Here is an 18,664-nt window from a genome sequence, read left to right as displayed (position 1 = left end):
TAACAATGAATTAACAGGTTGTAGTTGCAAATAGTTATAGTGACATACTGTGTCTAAAACGATGCAGCAAACACGTTTTGACTTGTCCGTTCATGATTTTGAATGTATGGGGAGGGGGGCACTTAAATTATCTTTGTTATGGTATGTCAACCTTTCTCTGATTTGATGTATCAGTTTAACAAGTGAATAGACCACAGGAAGAATAGTTAACATAGTTAGAATAGTTAGACTGGCAGTTGCGTGTCACTCATGTAGGAAGGGCCAAAAATATAGACCTCAAGACCTTTTCTCTATGGCAGAGGCTGTAATTTATGTTCCTATCAACAACAAAAAATGTCACTATTGACAGGATTCCTGTGACTTAATTCCTTCCAGAGAAGTTGGGTTGTTTTGGCAGTTCCAATATGTCTTAATTCCCTCCACTCAATAGTTCGAGATTAGTCCCATTGTTTGTGCAGCAGTGCCAGTATGGCAGAGGAGTTTGTGGTCCAGTTTGTCCTGGATGAAGATGAAGATGACCAGAGCCAGATGCAGCGAGCGGAGGAGGCCGTCAGGACCACGGCTAACCTCCCCACACAGGTCATCAACGGCCCTGCGGCGCTGGAGATCACCAAGGCTCAGAAGAACGCGCTGGTCGTGTGTGATCCATTCGAGGGGGAGGTGTACGAACATTTGAAGGCATTGAAATGCAGGTTAGGAATTATCACTAAACAACAAATGATGTATAATAAATGGTATGACAACATAAATGTCTAAAATATGTTTACTTTGGTGACTCCCATATGTCTCACTCCTTATTTTTGTGATCTTGTAGAAGTTATCCTAAATCATTAGATTAATGCCAGATTGGGAAAGATTGTGTTTCTTTGTACTGTGTAGATTTGTAAGTCTGTATAACACAAACTCTACTGTCCAGGACAGTAACTGGCCCCTACCCTCATCAGTCTATAGACTTGGTTGTATGTTTCCTTGTCCATGCCACAACACCTTTGCACCTGTAGATCAAATTGTCACAATGTTGAAATGGTATATATACTGTACATGCATGTTTGTCGTATATACTTTTCACTTCTAAGTGACTGATTATGGGATCAAATTATAGATTCAAATCGTATTAAAGCTTACAGATATTCTGTCCCTACTATGTTGATGGTTATGTGTACTAGTAATTGTATTTCAACATATCCCTTGCCTGTTCCCAGAATTGTAGGTCCCCAGTGTGTCCTGTCCTGTCTAAAGCTGGGGAAGGCCATCCCCAAGGCTGACCACCCCATCTACACTGTGGCTATGAAAGATGTGGTCATCAGCTGTTCTAGTGTGGAGAAACAGGAGAGGGTAGGGTTCCATTGGAGTTTCAAACTCTTCTTATTTTAACAGGTCTCTGTGCTGTCACCTAATGACACCTATACTAGTTCAGCAGTTGTAGCCATTGCAGCTTGGTTGTGTTAGAATGAACAATCAAAATCATGCTTTAGTCATAGGTAGTTTGTTCCCTTCACTGCTAACTGAATGCAAATTTATAAACAGCATTGAAAATGAGAGTAGTATGAAGTCACTGAACTTTTTATTGTGTGACCGTCACTGTCAACATTGCTCAAAGTACCCACTTGCACACTTGCAAATGCAACCACATTTGCTTGGTGCAACTTGATTTTAAACCCAGGTATCACAGTGCGCAACCTGAAATTTTGAAGATGAGACACCACTTTTCCCCCACCTACACGAGATAAAACATGTAGTTACATGTATCTAGAAGTACAAGGGAAGATAATAGTTAAGTGTTTGATTTGAAAGTAATGACTTGGAAGTGGGGCAACCTGAAAGTGAAATGTTGATGGCGCCACCTGATTCCGGCTTTAATATAAACAAAAGGATCTCAAGCACTGGTCAATAAAGCTTTCCATCAAGTCCATGAACAATAATGTTGTATGCTCTCAGGCCATGATCCATGAGCTAGTCCACCTGATGGGAGGGCGTGTTGCTAAGGACTTCACGGCCATGGTGACCCACCTGGTGGCAGGGGAGGTGGGCTCCAAGAAGTACCACGTCGCCGTGAAGCTTGGCAAACCCATCATGCTCCCTGAGTGGATAAGGGCCTGCTGGGAACGGGGTAAAACCCGCCACATCAACGCCACAGATGAGGAGTTTGATCAGTACAAGTGAGTCGCTACTCCTCATGTATTATGTTATAAACTTCCCAAAATGTAGCACGTTTGACCAATTTCCGCAAGATCATGTGTTGATAAGATCACATGTCTGCAACTCTGGCGAATTTCTAAAGTGATTGGTCATCAGTATTGATCCAGAAGAAGGCTACAGTTGTCACTGAAAATTTTATCCGTGGCTACCTTTGTGTTGAAAGAAAGTTTAGCACTGTATACTATCATGTTTTATGTTTTGGCAAGAGAAGATGGATTGCTGCTCCAACCAAGGGAACAAGTTGGTACAGAAGTTATGCTTTTTATCAACTTTTTTTAAAATTGAGAAAGGACAACTCTACAAGATTAAAAATGAAAATAAGGTACATGTACTTGGAATAGTAGGATCAAGATTACTCTGGACATAAGGGTAAATAACTGTGTTGTACATTGTGTATTTATTGTATATTTTGTATGAAAACAACACTGTACTCTGTGTCCTAACTCTTTTCTTCACCAGTCACAAGATAAACGTAGATGAGTTTGTACAAGTCAGTTGGACCATGTGTTATGTACACTATAAGTTTTATTCATATTCTGTCCATGTAGGTGCCGCCTGTTCCAAGGGTGTGTGGTGTGTGTGTCAGGACTGGACAGTGTGGACAGGCAGGAGATCAGGAGTCAGGTGGAGCAGCACGGAGGGAGGTACTCCGGAGAACTCCGCATGAAGGAGTGCACTCACCTGGTCGCCAAGGAACCAAAAGGTGAACAAGACAGTTTTGCTTAGCTCGATGATGGTCTTGGAGATGGAACATACCAGTTCTTAAAATCAGGCAGTTTTTGGGAAAGGATGAGAATCAAAGAGAATGTGGACAATCATTTGATCCATGCATGTAGGAGATAGTTATTCCTGATAAGCGTTCGGGGGATCAGTGTTCTTAACTATTTCTCACAAACCCCTTTTAGTTTTTTTAAGACTAACATTGAAACAGAATCAATATGTGATATCCTTAGAAATTGCCATGTTGTTTTGATACTTATTACTAGGGCTAATGATTTAACGAAAAAGATCTGACATCTAGGACATCAAAATACACTGTAACTGCTTCCATGCCTTTACTCCTTTAATGAAGGAAGGGGAAAATCCATGCTTAACACTTGGACTCTTTTTACTGTCTCTTGAAGACCACCTGTATCATTACTCTCCCCAGGTGCGAAGTACGAGTTTGCGCGGAAGTGGAAGCTGCACTGCGTGACGACCCGGTGGTTCTACGACAGTCTGGAGGCTGGGGCGTGTCAGGATGAGAACCTGTACCGTCTGGACAAAACAAAAAGCACCGGGAACAACAAGACTTCTACACCATCTCAGGTACTTATTTATTTAGACTTAGAACCTTCTGTTTCTAGAGATATATTAGGCGACAAGCCTTCTCCACTCAGTGCAATTTTGGGCCATAATTCTGCTTCCTTCAGGTTAGCCCTTAACTGTAAAAGGTCCCTTTGTAACAAATGTCTCCAAGTTAGTTTTGGTCTTCCCTGCTTTCTTTTCCCTTTGTCAGGTCAACAGCCAGTGCAGTGCTGTCTTAGTATGTCATATAGGAAGGACTCAAGTAGTGTCAAATCTTGAAATACATGATCTGTGTATACTTTGTGATATAATGTCACGTTAAATTCTGCAGGAAAGGAAAGCCCCTCGATTCAGCACCAACAGCATCGCAGACATCAGTACCATATCCACCGCCTCCAGCCGGGGGAACATGTCTCACGTGAACGAGACAAACCTGGACGGAACGCGCCTACCTCTGGACGCATCACGAGACTACGGCGAGACGTTGCACTACGAGCTGGACAACCTGGACATCTCCAACATCGGTGCCGACACGTTCTTAGACGGCTTCACCATTTACCTGAGCGGCTTCACCGGGACCAGGCTGGAGAAACTCAGGAGGATCGTCAACGCAGGCGGCGGCATGAGACTCAACCAGCTCAACGAGAAAGTGTCGCACGTGGTCATGAGCGGTCCAGACGAACATCTCGCGCAGAAGCTGACTGCGGAAAACCTGCGACCCCACGTGGTGTCCGCCATGTGGCTGGTGGAGTGTGTTAAGGAGGGCAGGCAGGTGTCAGAGGAGACCTTCTACTGCTTGGAGCTCCCACCGTTGGACCCAACCTCTCCTGTGCAACCCAAGATAGTGAAGAAGTCTGTACCAGACCAACCCCCTCCTCCTCAACCTGAAGATGAGGATGCAACACAGATGGAAGAGGAAGAACCAGCGGATGATGACATCATGAGTCAATATCTGGCAGAGGCAGAGGAAGACGAAGAAGATACCACAACTATAGAAGTACCACAGGAGAGGCAAGAGCCAACAGAAGAGGTTTGGACCACTTGTACTTTTTTTTTAGTTAGAGATACAAATCTGAAAGATCCATAATTGTGTTCACACTTGAACAAGTCCATGTGAGCTAAATCACTGTAAAATGACACATTTGCTGTATGTAGAAATTTAAAAGTCTTTTCCAGTCAATGGACACTCACAGTTATCTTTCTGACTTGGGTTTGTAATAACATCTAATACCTACATATACTGTTGATGATAGCAAACCATGTATCACAAGTAAAAACATTTATTTTCAGTACACAAGTGTAATGGGCATAAAGTACTTATCCGACTCACTAAGTTTCTTTGTGCCATTTCCCTACATAGGAGGATGATGAGGTGGTCCTGATGATGCCACAGGAGAAGAACAAGCCTGAGGAGCAGGAGGAGGACGAAGAGGTGGTGCTGATGATGCCACAAGAGAAGAACCAACCTGAGGAGCAAGAGGAGGAGGATGGCGATGTTACCATGGCAATGGATGAAGATGAGGCAGAGATGGAGACAGGAGGAGGAGGAGTGTTTGAGGGGAAACTCTTCTCCTTCTACTCCTTCACAGAGGGGCAGACGGCCACCCTGGCAGACTTTGTGGGACAGAATGGGGGTGAGCTGGAGTTTGTAAAGTTTGGATTAGAGATGGTAGGATCATGGGGTAAAATGATGATGGAAAAGAAATGATACTCTTGGAAGGATTTAGAAAAGGTTTACACAATTACAGGCAGAAAACAAAGAAAGGTAAAAATGCATTTCCTTGAACAAACTTCTGATCAAAAGAATTGTTCTTTCATTGGTCCTTATGGTACCATCCTAACTAGTGCTATAGAGGCCGCGTCTTCTTGTAGATTAGTGTTTCGTTGGATAAATGAGCTCTCACTAGTTCAGAGTGCATGTTTTTGTAAATGCAAAATAAATGTACATCTACAGACTAGGAATTGATAATTCTACCTTATTTTCTAATTCCTTTTATGTCGAGGATCTGTTGTAAAGATTGGTATGTAGTGCTAAGTGTTGATTTCTTACTAGCTTGTAGGTTAGCATTTCATGGACAAGATGAGCTCCAACATGTTCAAAGTATCTTTCGTTGATACCTCTCAGAAATTCATAATTCTATCTTTGATTAAACATTTTGTATAATGATTTTATTTCTAGGCTCTGTAGTGAAGTCCGGTTCCAGATCCGTGCCTAACTACGCTGTGGTGCCGCTCCTGGGGTTCCCTGAGGGGATCTCAGCAGAGGAGATCGTGACGGACTGCTGGCTGAACATGTGTCTGGAACAGGAGACCCTGCTCAGGCCGGAACATAACCCCTTATTCACACCCCTCACATTCAAGCCTGATGCCATGCCTCTGGTGGGCTGTGTCCTCTCTCTCAGGTATGTCGCATTTTTATCATCTTCAGTTATGACACACCTATTTGTTATAAACAAATAAAAAGTAGCTGCCAAGGTTACAAAACAGAGTATACATTTTGTACAAAAGCTGACTTTACATAACATCTAAACTTTGTTTCCTTCTACTGTAAATTAGCTATCATTAGCTTAGATAGACAAGTTAGAAATAGGCAAGTGTAGAATCCTTGAAATAGTAAGATAAAATGACGTTGAGTTTATAGGCATTCACATGTAGCATAGCCATTAGATTAAAGGTCTGTAAAATGTATAACATACTATTATCAATGGAGATTTCAATTACTGAGTTTTATTGGAGCTTTCTTCATCCACTGGCAAAGTGACCATAAGTTGAGCTCTTTCTTCCTTCCAGTCAGTACACAGGAGTTGAGAGGGAATTCCTGACTGGGTTAGCAGAGGAGCTTGGGGCTTGGTGAGTTGTGACTATGACTAGACTTTACAATACAACTAGGCTAACATTAATGAACAATGAAATCTAAAACAGTCTAATGAATAAAGATCTTTTTTGGTATACTTGTACCCACTGGGTTAAGCACAACAAAGAACAGTTTAGAGATACGTAAATACGTCTCAAGCAAATACAAGATTTAGATTCTACTGAGTGAGTTTGACTTCTCGTTTTTTTTTGTAATGGTGAAAATGTAAGAACAATTATTTTTAAAAATAATGTCATCTACATGAAATCATTACAAAGGCAGGTTTGAATATTTCATGAAGCACACATTTCATGTTTCACATGATCATGCTATTCAAGATGCAATTACATGTAAGTTAAGACAGAGATGACCAGATTGTGTTATTTGTTTGTTGTCCTGTAGCTGTCAGGAGTTCTTTGTGCGGAAGGCCCAGCCCAGTAAGAACCTCCAGGCCAGCACTCACCTGATCTGTAAAACACCTGAGGGATCAAAATATCAGGTGAGACATCCAATGCTGGTTAATGATATGCACTCAAATGCTTCACACATTGTCATAAACACTATGTCAAATTGTCATAAACACTATGTCACATTGTCACAAACACTGTCACACTGTCATAAACACTATGTCACATTGTCATAAACTCTATGTCATAATATTATTGTCATAAACACTATGTTCAAAGCCCTACAGTTAAATATGTTACTGCAGTTGGAACATGTACATGTACAGAACTCCACATTTCAGTTAAAAGAGAATGCTTCTGCTTGTCTTCCTGGTATGGTCCTTTTGTGTGTTTTTGCCATATCTATGTATAGCATGTAAAGACTTTTCATTTATGAAGACTTTGCTTGAGATTCAATAATCATTATCATCATGTCTTTCTAAAGTTCCAATGTACTAGTATCCAGTTTTGTTCTTGAAGCCTGATTTAATATTACTTCTGTTGGTAAGAAGTACATTAAGTTGGTAAGAAGTACTTGCTTGTACAAAGAACTATACAATTTAAAACCTGTATCATTGCTCCCTCCAGGCAGCAAAGAAGTGGAAGTTGCCCGCCGTGACGTCCCACTGGATATTTGAGTGTGGGAGGAGTGGGAAAAAGATCCCAGAGGAACGGTTCCTCGTTAGTAATGTACCACAGCAGCAGGAACCACAGGAGCCTAAAGCAGACAAACCAGCAAGTAGGTCAATCTGTTTTTTTTTACAAAAATCAAATCGGTTTGAACCAGGGCTGTCTCCAGGACCCGTCCTTCCGTCCCTGGACGGAAATTTGCTCGTCGGGACGGAAAAAATATTCACCCATTCCGTCCCAAAAAAATCTTAATTTCATGACATGAAAATGCAGTTTTGTAAGCTTAAAAAGGCAGGTTCAATAACTAAAATGATGCATGCGAACGATTGAATAACTAAAATAGGCGTCCGACTTAGAATTTAATCGATTTTTGCCTTTTCCTTCACCACGCGTCCACTTTCCAAGCCGCGAGATAAACGCGGCCCCGATATATGGATATGTGTGAAGATTAGAGAAAACGTGCTATTCGCGTGTTGCAAAAGAAGGCGAAGCTGCGGCGTTATCTTACCTAGCCACTGTTTTATTTCGCAATACCGATCGGATTGACGGAATCACCCGGCCCTTATACGATTTAAAACCAACATTAACGGGAAACTGTAATTCATTATGAACCTAACACGGTGGATCAGAAATTATATTTCTTTACTCGGCTGTCGTGTGTGTGTCGGAGACCTCAGTAAACCGTACACTGTACTGGCGATCTCCATAGTTCTACAACCGTCAACAAAAGAGGTTTTTCCCCTGGTGTAAACTATAAACAGACGGCAAAAACTATATTCTCGCCATCTGCATCTACGACGTGACAAAACCACGGTCGATTCTTGCGAAATGTATCTTCAAAAGCACTTTTCTGCTTGGATTTGAGTCCGCAGCGCCGTGTTCGTAAAGTCCCGCGCTTCTTCGTGATTGACATGGTGTTACCGCTTTGTCCGCGCCGCTGCTGGCTGTGATTGGTGGGAAGTTGATTGGATTTATAGAATAATGACGCACGCCCTGTCGCAGGCGCTACTTCAAAAGGCTGCCGCCGAAGCTGCTACCATGGTAACAACACGTCCAGCCGCATTTTCCAACTCGCTGCTATTACAGCTTACATAATTTTCGGCGGCATTTAACGCTGTTTTCACGGGGAAATGTCGGGAATCGAACTTGTATACTTTTTTTGCCGACCTTCCACTAAAATCATACGGAAGTAGCCCGCCGAAAAATGTAAGTAGGAGACTATTTTTACAGTGAGCCCGCATGTTTTGACGGTTGACTGCCGACCCCATCACATGCCCCCGCATAGGTTGCCCCTTACGGAAAGTTTAGCCGTGAAAACATTTTTTGTTCTGCGTAGTTTGGGTTGAGTTTTGGAATTCGGATTGACATTTATTTTATATCAGAAAATAACTATCGGGAGACTGTTTTTTTATCGCAGTATTCTTTCCCAGCGCTGTGAACATGACCGCTGTTGGCAATTTTTCTCCGATCTTTTGCAAATCTGTACCCTTTGGACGGTACTGCACGATGAGCAGAAAGGTGTCAACTTTATCGAGAAATGTTCATTTCTTGGTGGTTAAAGAAACAGCAACACGACACCAGCAAAATGAAGAGTTATTAAGCAAAATATGGTATAGAAAGTTAATTGATCATGAGCAACCAGTACCAGACAAAATAGGTGATGTAAACTTCCTTTCAATACGATCTTACGAGCTGAAATGCGTCAATGTCCCTCGGCCAATAATGCCAACACCCGCGGCGTTATCCAGTCCCCGAACTATCCACACATTATCAACCAATACGTGAAAATGACGACGAACAAGTATCATGGTAAATTTCAGAGTGTAAACGTTACACTGCTTAACGAACAAAATATTTCGTCAGTTAAATGCCCGACCAAGGGGCGGGCAGTCGGAACAAAGCCTTTTGTTTCGAGATCGTGGGGTGTCGGTAGTCCTACTTTGCGGAATGAAATTTTGCCTCTGAAAATACGTGAAATAGCGTCTTAGAGGGTTTGAATTTTAAAATTTTCCCGGGGGAGCATGCCCCCGGACCCCCCTAGTTTGGCGAGCGCCTGCGGCGCTCGCGTCGGGCCTTCGGCCCTCCCCCACCCCCCCACACAAAATTTGGGACGGAAATAAATTTCAAGCTGGAGACAGCACTGGTTTGAACTGATTTGGTAGTCAAGTAACATTGAAATGAATTGATTTTAACTGGCCTTTTAAGCCAAATCATTCCAAGCAACTTCTCTGAGGAACTAATTGAAAAGGATTTGAAGTTTTGAAGATAAACATGGCCTAACGTGTTGTGACTAAGCAGGAGAAGGCTATCCTCTGCCAATGTAGCATTTTTTTGCACATCCTTTCCTCTATATTTTTGTACAGGATTGTTATTGATTAACATTTTGTTTGGGTTGGAAGGTGCTTGATAGATTTACCCTCCTCTTTGCAATTCTTGAAGATCCTGATTGAAATTCTTGGACTTCTTTCCCATATAGTAATCACTTGTTCTATCTTGTTCTACATTCTAGAAACATCAAATGCACCAAACCATGAATCCAAACCCAAGGAAGCGAGATTAAGTGTGACACCATCCGAGGCCCCTGGACCGAGTAAAGACAGCCCAGGTAACAAGGAAAACAGACAAGAAGACAGAAGAACGTCTACTCTACCCAAACAGCAAACCTCTCTGCCTTCCACTTCAACAAAAGAAGAAATAATCTCTCCAATAAAAAAGGAGGATAGGACTTGCAATACAAACACTACTGCTCAAAAGGTATCTGAACCACCACGTTCTAAAGAGCAAAATGATAGAAAAGAGACCAGTAAACCATCAGTGATACCAAAGAACAAGATGCCCGTCTTGAACAAAGAGCCTCTTGCAGCTAAGAACAAAACTCCAGTCCTGAGCAAAGAGCAGCTGTCAGTGAAGAAGAACAAGAGACTGACTGAACTGCAGAAGACGCAGGTGAAGTTGGACACGCCCAGTAAGTTCCTGAGTAAAGGTGTGGTGTTCAAGCCTTCGTTTGACATGCAGGATGCCATGGACGCCCTCCAGTCACCCACTGTGGTGGGCAGTCAGGGACAGAGGAAGAGGGCCAGGAGGTCCAGTGTGGTAGGTGCAGTTTTGTCATGACCTGCTAGGTGGTGCTCATGCACAAGGTAGTATTTCATAACACCTTTATCCTGAAAGTTTCTTGGGCTAACACAGAATGTGTTAGTGCTTTGTCTAGGATGGTCATTGTTGGGATGTAGTTTTCAAGAACGTTGCATTTTAATTTTAATTTTGTCAATGCACATGATTTGAAATGAATATGAGCAGCAAATTTTGCCCGTGTACATATGTACCAATGTACATTTCATACATTTTGCTTCAGCCTCGTGCAATAACTAGTACAGATTTAGGGCATACAAAGACAACCACAAAAATACTGACCCATTGCTGACATCCCCAGCCCCTAGATGCCCTGCTACAGCAGAACCTGGAGAAGGCCCTGTCCAACTTCAGTAAGGAGGGGAACCAGCCGGCCCTGGGGATGCCACAAGGAGGACAGGAAGAAGAGGAAGATGAAGAAGAAGAGGAGGTTTTTACTAAGGAGGTAATATGAGATGTAGATGTACAAGGGAAAGTCATAAGTCTTCTTGTGTTGAAAATACTGTAAATGCATTTAAGTTTGTTGGGATTTAATTTCGCGGTAGCGGGGAAATGGAGTTTTCGCGGTGGTTTTAAGTTTGCGGTAGCGCCACAGACTGTAGCCACATAATACAATAACCAATTTCTGATAAAATTGCCAACATCTGACACTAGTAGTTAGTTGTATATGTGGCCAGTGCTGAAAATTTTAGCCCTTGATGGCTTGAAAATACACAGTACACAACTACATGTAAGTGAGTACATGTGCATCCATCGCTTTATCCCCCAGCCCTCCCCTCCCAGACCACTGTCCGGTGTGGTGATCTATGTGAGTAAGAAGCTGAGTAAGCAGCAGAGTGACTATAACGACCTGGCCAACTCCCTGGGGGCTGACTACAGGTGGACGTATGACGAGAGTGTCACGCACTTCATCTTCCAGGTGGGCTGGATTTGCTGTAAATCTTTTATTTTGTGTAATATTGCTCACAAAGGGCAAGAACAATGCAACTGCACAATCTGACCATGCGTTCTAGAGTAACCAACTAAAATGTATGTTGCGTAATAATATCTGGACCAATCAGATTGCACTACGTGTTTGCCACCTGGCAGGAAACCTGTTCTGATTACAGACGCCAGAATTCCCCAACATTTAAAATTTGCTCTGTTATAGCCACCCTCCATAAACCATAAAATGTAATGAAACCATAAGCTATTTCCATGCACAAACATATACAGTACTGTATACACTATAGGAAGCAACTACAGTTCTGAAGCAAGCTGCTCTGTAGTACAAAAAATGGAATCCTGTTAATTTTGCCAACACATACCCACATTTCAAAAAAATTCGGCTAATCTTCCAAATCCGGTTAATGTTGCAAAATCTACCATGCAGAACCTCCTTGGCGAAGACTACATATTATATGACTTTTCAACCATTGTTGTCTCTGTCTCACAGGGTCGAGCCAACGACACTACCAAGGAGTTCCGCACGGCGCGGTCGCAGGGGAAGACGATCGTGTCTCCCCATTGGCTGCAGGTGTGCGAGGAGCAGGGAGCCAGAGTGGACGAGACGCTGTTTCCTCACACCTACAACCCCAAACTCAGTCTGGTGAGGATTTATCTTACACTGTTCCCTCACACCTACAACCCCAAACTCAGTCTGGTGAGGATTTATCTTACACTGTTCCCTCACACCTACAACCCCAAACTCAGTCTGGTGAGGATTTATCTTACACTGTTCCCTCACACCTACAACCCCAAACTCAGTCTAGTGAGGATTTATCTTACACTGTTCCCTCACACCTACAACCCCAAACTCAGTCTGGTGAGGATTTATCTTACACTGTTCCCTCACACCTACAACCCCAAACTCAGTCTGGTGAGGATTTATCTTACACTGTTCCCTCACACCTACAACCCCAAACTCAGTCTGGTGAGGATTTATCTTACACTGTTCCCTCACACCTACAACCCCAAACTCAGTCTGGTGAGGATTTATCTTACACTGTTCCCTCACACCTACAACCCCAAACTCAGTCTGGTGAGGATTTATCTTACACTGTTCCCTCACACCTACAACCCCAAACTCAGTCTGGTGAGGATTTATCTTACACTGTTTCCTCACACCTACAACCCCAAACTCAGTCTGGTGAGGATTTATCTTACACTGTTCCCTCACACCTATAACCCCAAACTCAGCCTGGTGAGGATTTATCTTACACTGTTCCCTCATACCTACAACCCTAAACTCAGTCTGGTGAGAGGGCAAGCTATTTTGTGTCGAGATACATATGCTTAACAGTCCTATACAAGAACAACAGTCTGTACCACATAGGGCACATGTGTAAGCTGAGTGACTCAGGTCTGCTTGTCGGGAAGCTCTTTTCTCTGGATCCACTTTTCTTCTGCCATGCGCATCAGTCTGACTTCTGACTTAAGCTGCCTGGACAGTGTGCATCTCTAGCTGGATCTGTCATTTGCAATGTCCTCCCAGTGCTCTGTGTCAATATCAAGAGCCCTCAAATCCCTCAAGATTCAAGTGATATGACTAGAGTAGGGTTCTTCTGGCGCAGGTAGTGACACCCTGTTCCAATTTAGGCCTCTCATTCCTTTTCAGCACACTGTCATCCCTGGCAACTGGGGGCCATCCAAAACTCTGTAGTTGCAATACAGTTGTTACAATGTATATCCATGAAAATTGTTTGTTTGTTCCTCCGTACCCTCCCCCCAGTCCCAGGCAGTGGTGTCTAAGACCCCAGCTCGGTCGACCCGCAGCTCCTCCCGTAGGAAGGACTCTGAGCAGCAGGACAAGCAAGACAGTACAGAGGGGGAGGAGGAGAGGGAACAGGAGGACCAGGGGCAGGACAGGACTCACATAGAACAGGTATGGTTATGGCTTAATTATCGTCATATAGTCCTGGAAATTTAATTGAATTAATTGAATATATAATTTATTATTATATGATTAAATATATAGTTTAGGATTAAAGCATTTTTCCTTTCATTTTGTCTTACACGTAAAGCATAGGGTAATAGTAAAGAAGTTAATGAATTCAACATAGAGATTTCATATCATCATAGCTGACTCCAGCTGTGTTACATATGTTAATTTTTTCTTAGCAGAGTATCAATCAATATTATCATTACTGGTAAAGTGATATATGTTCAAGTGCAGAGTTTACTTCTTTTTCCTCATTACTTAGGAGGGAGGGACTCTGGAGAAGAGGAAAGATTTCCAGCACCAGTGGACTAGCCCTTTGCTGTATTACGTAGTGATTTTACAAAATTGCCCAGGGCTACTAAATAAGAGATGGGCACCGCCCTATGCACCATCATAGGGGGGAAGGACTTTGACTGACTCTTTATTTACATATAGGAGGGAGGGACTCTGGAGATGAGGGAAGATTTCCAGGGCCAGTTCAAAGAGACTATGTCTGCCATAGAACTTTCTGATTCCAGCTGTGTTGCAGGGTATCAATCAATAGGATCATTCTGGTAAAAGGGGATATGTTTAAGCACAGAGTTAACTCCCTTTTCACTTTACTTAGGAGGGAGGGACTCTGGAGATGAGGGAAAATTTCCAGCGCCAGTTGGAAGAGATCATGTCATTTCAGCTGTGTTACATATCTGAAGTTTCTCGTTGCAGAGTATCTATCCATACTGTTATTACTGGTAAAAGTGGGTATGTTTAAGTGCAGAGTTTAGTATATATATATATAATACTCCATTTTTCCTCAATAATTAGGAGGGAGGGACTCTGGAGATGAGGGAAGATTTCCAGCGCCAGTTCGAAGAGATCATGTCTGCCACGCGGGTGACCCGCAGTAGCCGGCGGAGAACCAAACGTCTCAACGACTCCACGGGAACGCCCTCCGCATCAGACGACAGCGCCAAGCGCTTCTCCACACGCAGCAGGACGCGGGCACCATCACAGACTTCCAAGGGCGACGGCAAGGACAAACTGGCGGGTCAAGAACAGGTCGGTTGAAACATAGGATACAACAATGTTGTCCCCGCTATTGTACCAGAAATTGATACAGGTTTTGTTGTAAATACTATAGCAACACCAGAAGGATTGATGTTAATGGAAAGGCATATCTGTCAAAACAAATGATATACATACAATGCATGGCTACCCAGCAAAAGCTTGAAAGCTAAGAAATTGGCTTGGAAGATCAAGAATAAAAAAATATTACTTATGTCAAGTCAAACAATGTACGTTTATTTACTTCTGACAAATATAAAACTGCTTGATCTATGTTTGTCCATGTTTCATCTTATTCCTGACCTAATGATGTCCGAAACATTAAGAAAACCACACCAGTGAAACAATTGTCTATCTGTATGTGGGTTTGAATAAAGTTTCTAAACGGGCAACATGCGTCTCCAGCATCCTTTCTGAAGATGTGGCATAACTCATAAACATGTACAGTTAACTTCAGGTTGTCCATTCCTGTTTACCATATTTTTTACTTCTGTCTACTAGACTAAGAGTGCTGCAAAGTGTCCCGAGAACTTCACAGAAGCGTCCCAGAGTATCCAGATCAGCTGGGACGACCCCACGGGCCGGCTGGAGAGGGAACGCATCGCAGAGCAGCTACGCTATCGGGCCAGCCCCACACAGGTCTGGTATTTAAGTAAACACCTCTCAACTGACAATCTCTGTTCATGGACGACAGCATGTAAATGCAACTCATGTTAGGCATTAAGAGCACAATACATTGCTGACAATGTGTTTCCTCATGCTTTGTGCTGTTGTTTTCATGATGCATATCTTTGGCAATGTATTTGTTACATACATGTTTTATATAATTGTACATGACCAATTTCTTTTTGGGCTCGAATTTATTGTGTGCTTGTGGGGGTGAGAGTGAGTAAAGGACATTACAACAGTAAGTTACTGTTCTCTCACCCCAACCACATTGTGTGTTGAATTCTAATAAACAAACAAAACAAACACAGGAGCTGGAGGAACTCTCACAAGACGGACAGGACTTCCTCACCAGAATGTCAGGGGAGACAGCCAATCAGGACCAAGGACCAGGTCAGCTGAGACACCCGTCGGCCAATAACAGAGCAGCATCGACCTCACCCAATCAGGGAGCAGACAGAAGTTTTGGAGAGGACGAGCCCACACCGACCCCAGAGGGCCCCTCCATTGCGTTCCCCATCGCGAGGCCGGCAGTACCACACCCGCCAACCGTTGCTAGGGCACAGGGTGAGGAGGAGGAGGAGGTGCAAAAACAGGTTTACGTCTTCCAGATGTCAGGGATGACCCCACAGGTAAGGGTCCTGATAATCCTGTGATCTCTATTGGTGAATTGTTGAAAATTCCTTAGGATGTACCTTTGGTTACCGTAGACAATATCATTACATATAGTCCTGTAAAACTGGGAGCTTCAGGCATAAGCATCAAACTTTCAAAGCATCAAGCATTTGCATGTAAAACACTTACCAAGAAGAGTGCTTACCTGTATCATGAGCCATAGCAAAGCCAAGTTGCACTATCATCTACTAAAAATACCACTGTTTTCACCACTCACTTTTCCAAAGAAAACTTTTGCATCATTCCCTCTACAATGAACAGACCATCCCTTTGTTTTTATTTTTAGAGATATCCACCTACCCACATTTGAAAGTTTTCACCATACCTGAACTGTGACCTTTACCCTTTAACCCACAGGAGAAGATGGACTACAGCGGCCTGATCGAGGAACTGGGAGGCGAGGTCGTCGACAAGCAGACGTTCGACGGGCGGTGCACCCACATCGTGGTGGGGAACCCTAACAGGAACGAGAAGTACCTGTCTGCCCTGGCCACGGGGCGCTGGATCCTACACAGGTCCTACATGGAGGCCTGCAGGGAGGCAAAGGCTTTTGTAGAGGTAAGGGAAGCTTCTCTTCAGATGTTAAAGGGATTTATTGTAAAATGTTGGTGCCAGATATTCTGCATATTAGAATATTTAGTCAGATCGATATTTGTAACTTATTTAATCATATTTGCGTTATTTTGTCCCATTTCGTTGTGATGATATTAAAACAACTCGAAAGCAAACTGCAAGTAAATCCCCTTACATTCAGTTAACCTACCCAGAAGTAAGCCAGCTGTAGATTTCCAAATCCAACGTTGCAGTCTTAATAGCTTTGCGGGGACTTTCAACAAACTTCAGGAACAATTCAAGCACAAATTCCTCATCAATACAATGAAGTCACATTCATACGATCTGAATATTGCTCTGCAGTGTAATAAGGTACATGTAGATGCAGAAAAATGGCCGAAAACAATGACTTTATTTTTTACAATACATCCCTTTAAGAGTACAGTACAGTCAAGTTCTTTGGTTGGGTAGGAGTATCCCTCTTAAGACCCCTCGTTACTTTTCATTGAGCATTGGTTTTTGTAGACTGTCCAACGATCTGTAGTTGTAGAAGACAGGGTGGTGTTACTTATCAAGTGTTACAGGCACTTATCAAGTCTTGCTTTGAAGCTGTTTACTGTACATGTAGGCCTGCACATGGCTTCTGTACATGTAGAATATCTAGAAACTGACAAGATGATGTTATGTCTTTACCCAGGAGGATCCCCACGAGTGGGGCACTGCCACAGACGTCAGCGGCATGCCCGAGAACGTGGCACGGCTGGCCCTGGCGGCGCGACGCTGGCGACAAAAGCTCGCCGACGTGCGCGCCAGGAACAACAACCCCGACATCAACGCCTTCCAGAGCTGGGCCGTGCTCCTGCACGTGGACCAGGGTCGAACCTCCGGCTTCAAGCGTCTCCTCGAGTCCGGCGGGGCCACGGTGCTCAGCACGCGTCCTCCGCACGCCAACTTCTCCGAGGCCACGCACGCCTTCGTCGACTTGAAGGGCAAGGGCGTGGACCAGTCCCTGGACGTCCAGGCTCTGGTGGAGGCCGGGGTGTGGTGCCTGAAGTCGGAGTACATCGCAGATTACCTCATGCAGGATCCCATCCCCAAACCACAGAACTTTGTCATCAGTGAGGCCGTACCCTACATGACAGCCCGGGAGGAGGCATCAGGGGGTGAGACTCCCAGGAAGAGGAAGGCCAGTTCTGTGAGCGGGATGGACGGAAAGCGAAGCAAAAGGCTGTAATTCAAAGATTACTGTAAGGAGAGTAGACATGGCAACAAGAATGTTGATGTTGTATGTGTTGCATTTGAGACCAAAAGACTTCAACAAAATACTGTAACTCAATTGAATATAGCCATGAAGAGAGTACATATTTTGTAAGAGTAAAATCTGGTTGGGGTATGAATTTTATTTCATTTCACTTAACCTGGATTTTAATTATGGCCAGTAGTGTTGCTTTTTGCTTCATGTAGTGTTAGCCTCTCACTATTCTTGTTCAATACATAGATAGAATGTAATATTTTACTATATAGAAAAACTTCATAGAGATTTGATACTATGTACAAATGGTAATCATTTTATGAAATTAGTTTGATTTGAGGGGACCAAACACGGAATAAATGTGTGTGTGCTATATTGTAGTTTTTATCTAATAGAAAAATTTTTTGGGATGGACAAGGAATGATCAGTTGGGTGGAAAGATATTCGTGCAAATCTCTCAAAATGTTCACAATTGGTTAAAATTGTCCTCAAAATTTGTGCAAATTGTTTCACTGTTTTGTCCTTTAATACATTTGTTTCTGTAAACATTCTGTCATCTGCCACATTACCGCTTTCTGTCAGTCTTCTCTGTCATGATCGTTCTTTGTCCTTCCCAAGATATTCGAATTTCTAAATATATGCCTTTCAAAGTTTTCTACATATTGAGACCATTGTAGAATTTTAAAAACATTGCTTATAAATAAAGTCTGAAATTCAAATTTTCCTGTTATGAGGTTGTGATTAACCTTCTTGTACGATAGATGTCTTATAGAAATAGAAGGATAATGGGCCTACATGATACATCGCACAAACTGGAAGAACGTAGTTCGGCTGTTTCAAAGTCTCTCAGTAAAGACCCATACATACCAGACAGTGACTACCAACCAAAAGTGAATTTATGTGACCATTCATTTCGTAATTAAAGTATGATAAAAGATAAAACACACACAACATTGACAAAATTCATTGAGTGATCTGCCAAATTAGTTGCAGCCTCCTGTCAATGG

General features: G+C 43.0%; 1 protein-coding gene across 1 annotated transcript; it reads left to right on the top strand.

The window, feature by feature from the left end:
* The first annotated feature begins 423 nt into the window (after positions 1-423).
* Positions 424-18,383, top strand: LOC118413132 (DNA topoisomerase 2-binding protein 1-like). The gene is made up of 21 exons (XM_035816311.1): positions 424-692; positions 1,203-1,335; positions 1,939-2,159; positions 2,748-2,902; positions 3,350-3,507; positions 3,818-4,516; positions 4,847-5,120; positions 5,666-5,888; positions 6,277-6,336; positions 6,743-6,839; positions 7,375-7,525; positions 9,926-10,509; positions 10,850-10,993; positions 11,318-11,467; positions 11,984-12,136; positions 13,259-13,411; positions 14,273-14,506; positions 15,014-15,151; positions 15,490-15,810; positions 16,211-16,411; positions 17,103-18,383. The coding sequence occupies exons 1-21, from the start codon at positions 469-471 to the stop codon at positions 17,637-17,639; spliced, it is 5,010 nt and encodes a 1,669-aa protein (XP_035672204.1). The 5' UTR covers positions 424-468; the 3' UTR covers positions 17,640-18,383.
* Positions 18,384-18,664: the final 281 nt, after the last annotated feature.

Source organism: Branchiostoma floridae, chromosome 4 (assembly GCF_000003815.2).
Source record: "Branchiostoma floridae strain S238N-H82 chromosome 4, Bfl_VNyyK, whole genome shotgun sequence".
NCBI classification, from domain to species: Eukaryota; Metazoa; Chordata; class Leptocardii; order Amphioxiformes; family Branchiostomatidae; genus Branchiostoma; species Branchiostoma floridae.
Note: the sequence above shows the minus strand (reverse complement) of the source record. Positions and strands in the feature narration are given on the sequence as shown.

Coding starts and splice junctions, on each gene's coding strand:
- LOC118413132 (XM_035816311.1), top strand. CDS start 469: ATGGCAGAGGAGTTTGTGGTCCAGTTTGTCCTGGATGAAGATGAAGAT. Junction 1,336..1,938: donor GTGTGGAGAAACAGGAGAGG/GTAGGGTTCCAT, acceptor GTATGCTCTCAG/GCCATGATCCATGAGCTAGT. Junction 12,137..13,258: donor ACAACCCCAAACTCAGTCTG/GTGAGGATTTAT, acceptor CCCTCCCCCCAG/TCCCAGGCAGTGGTGTCTAA.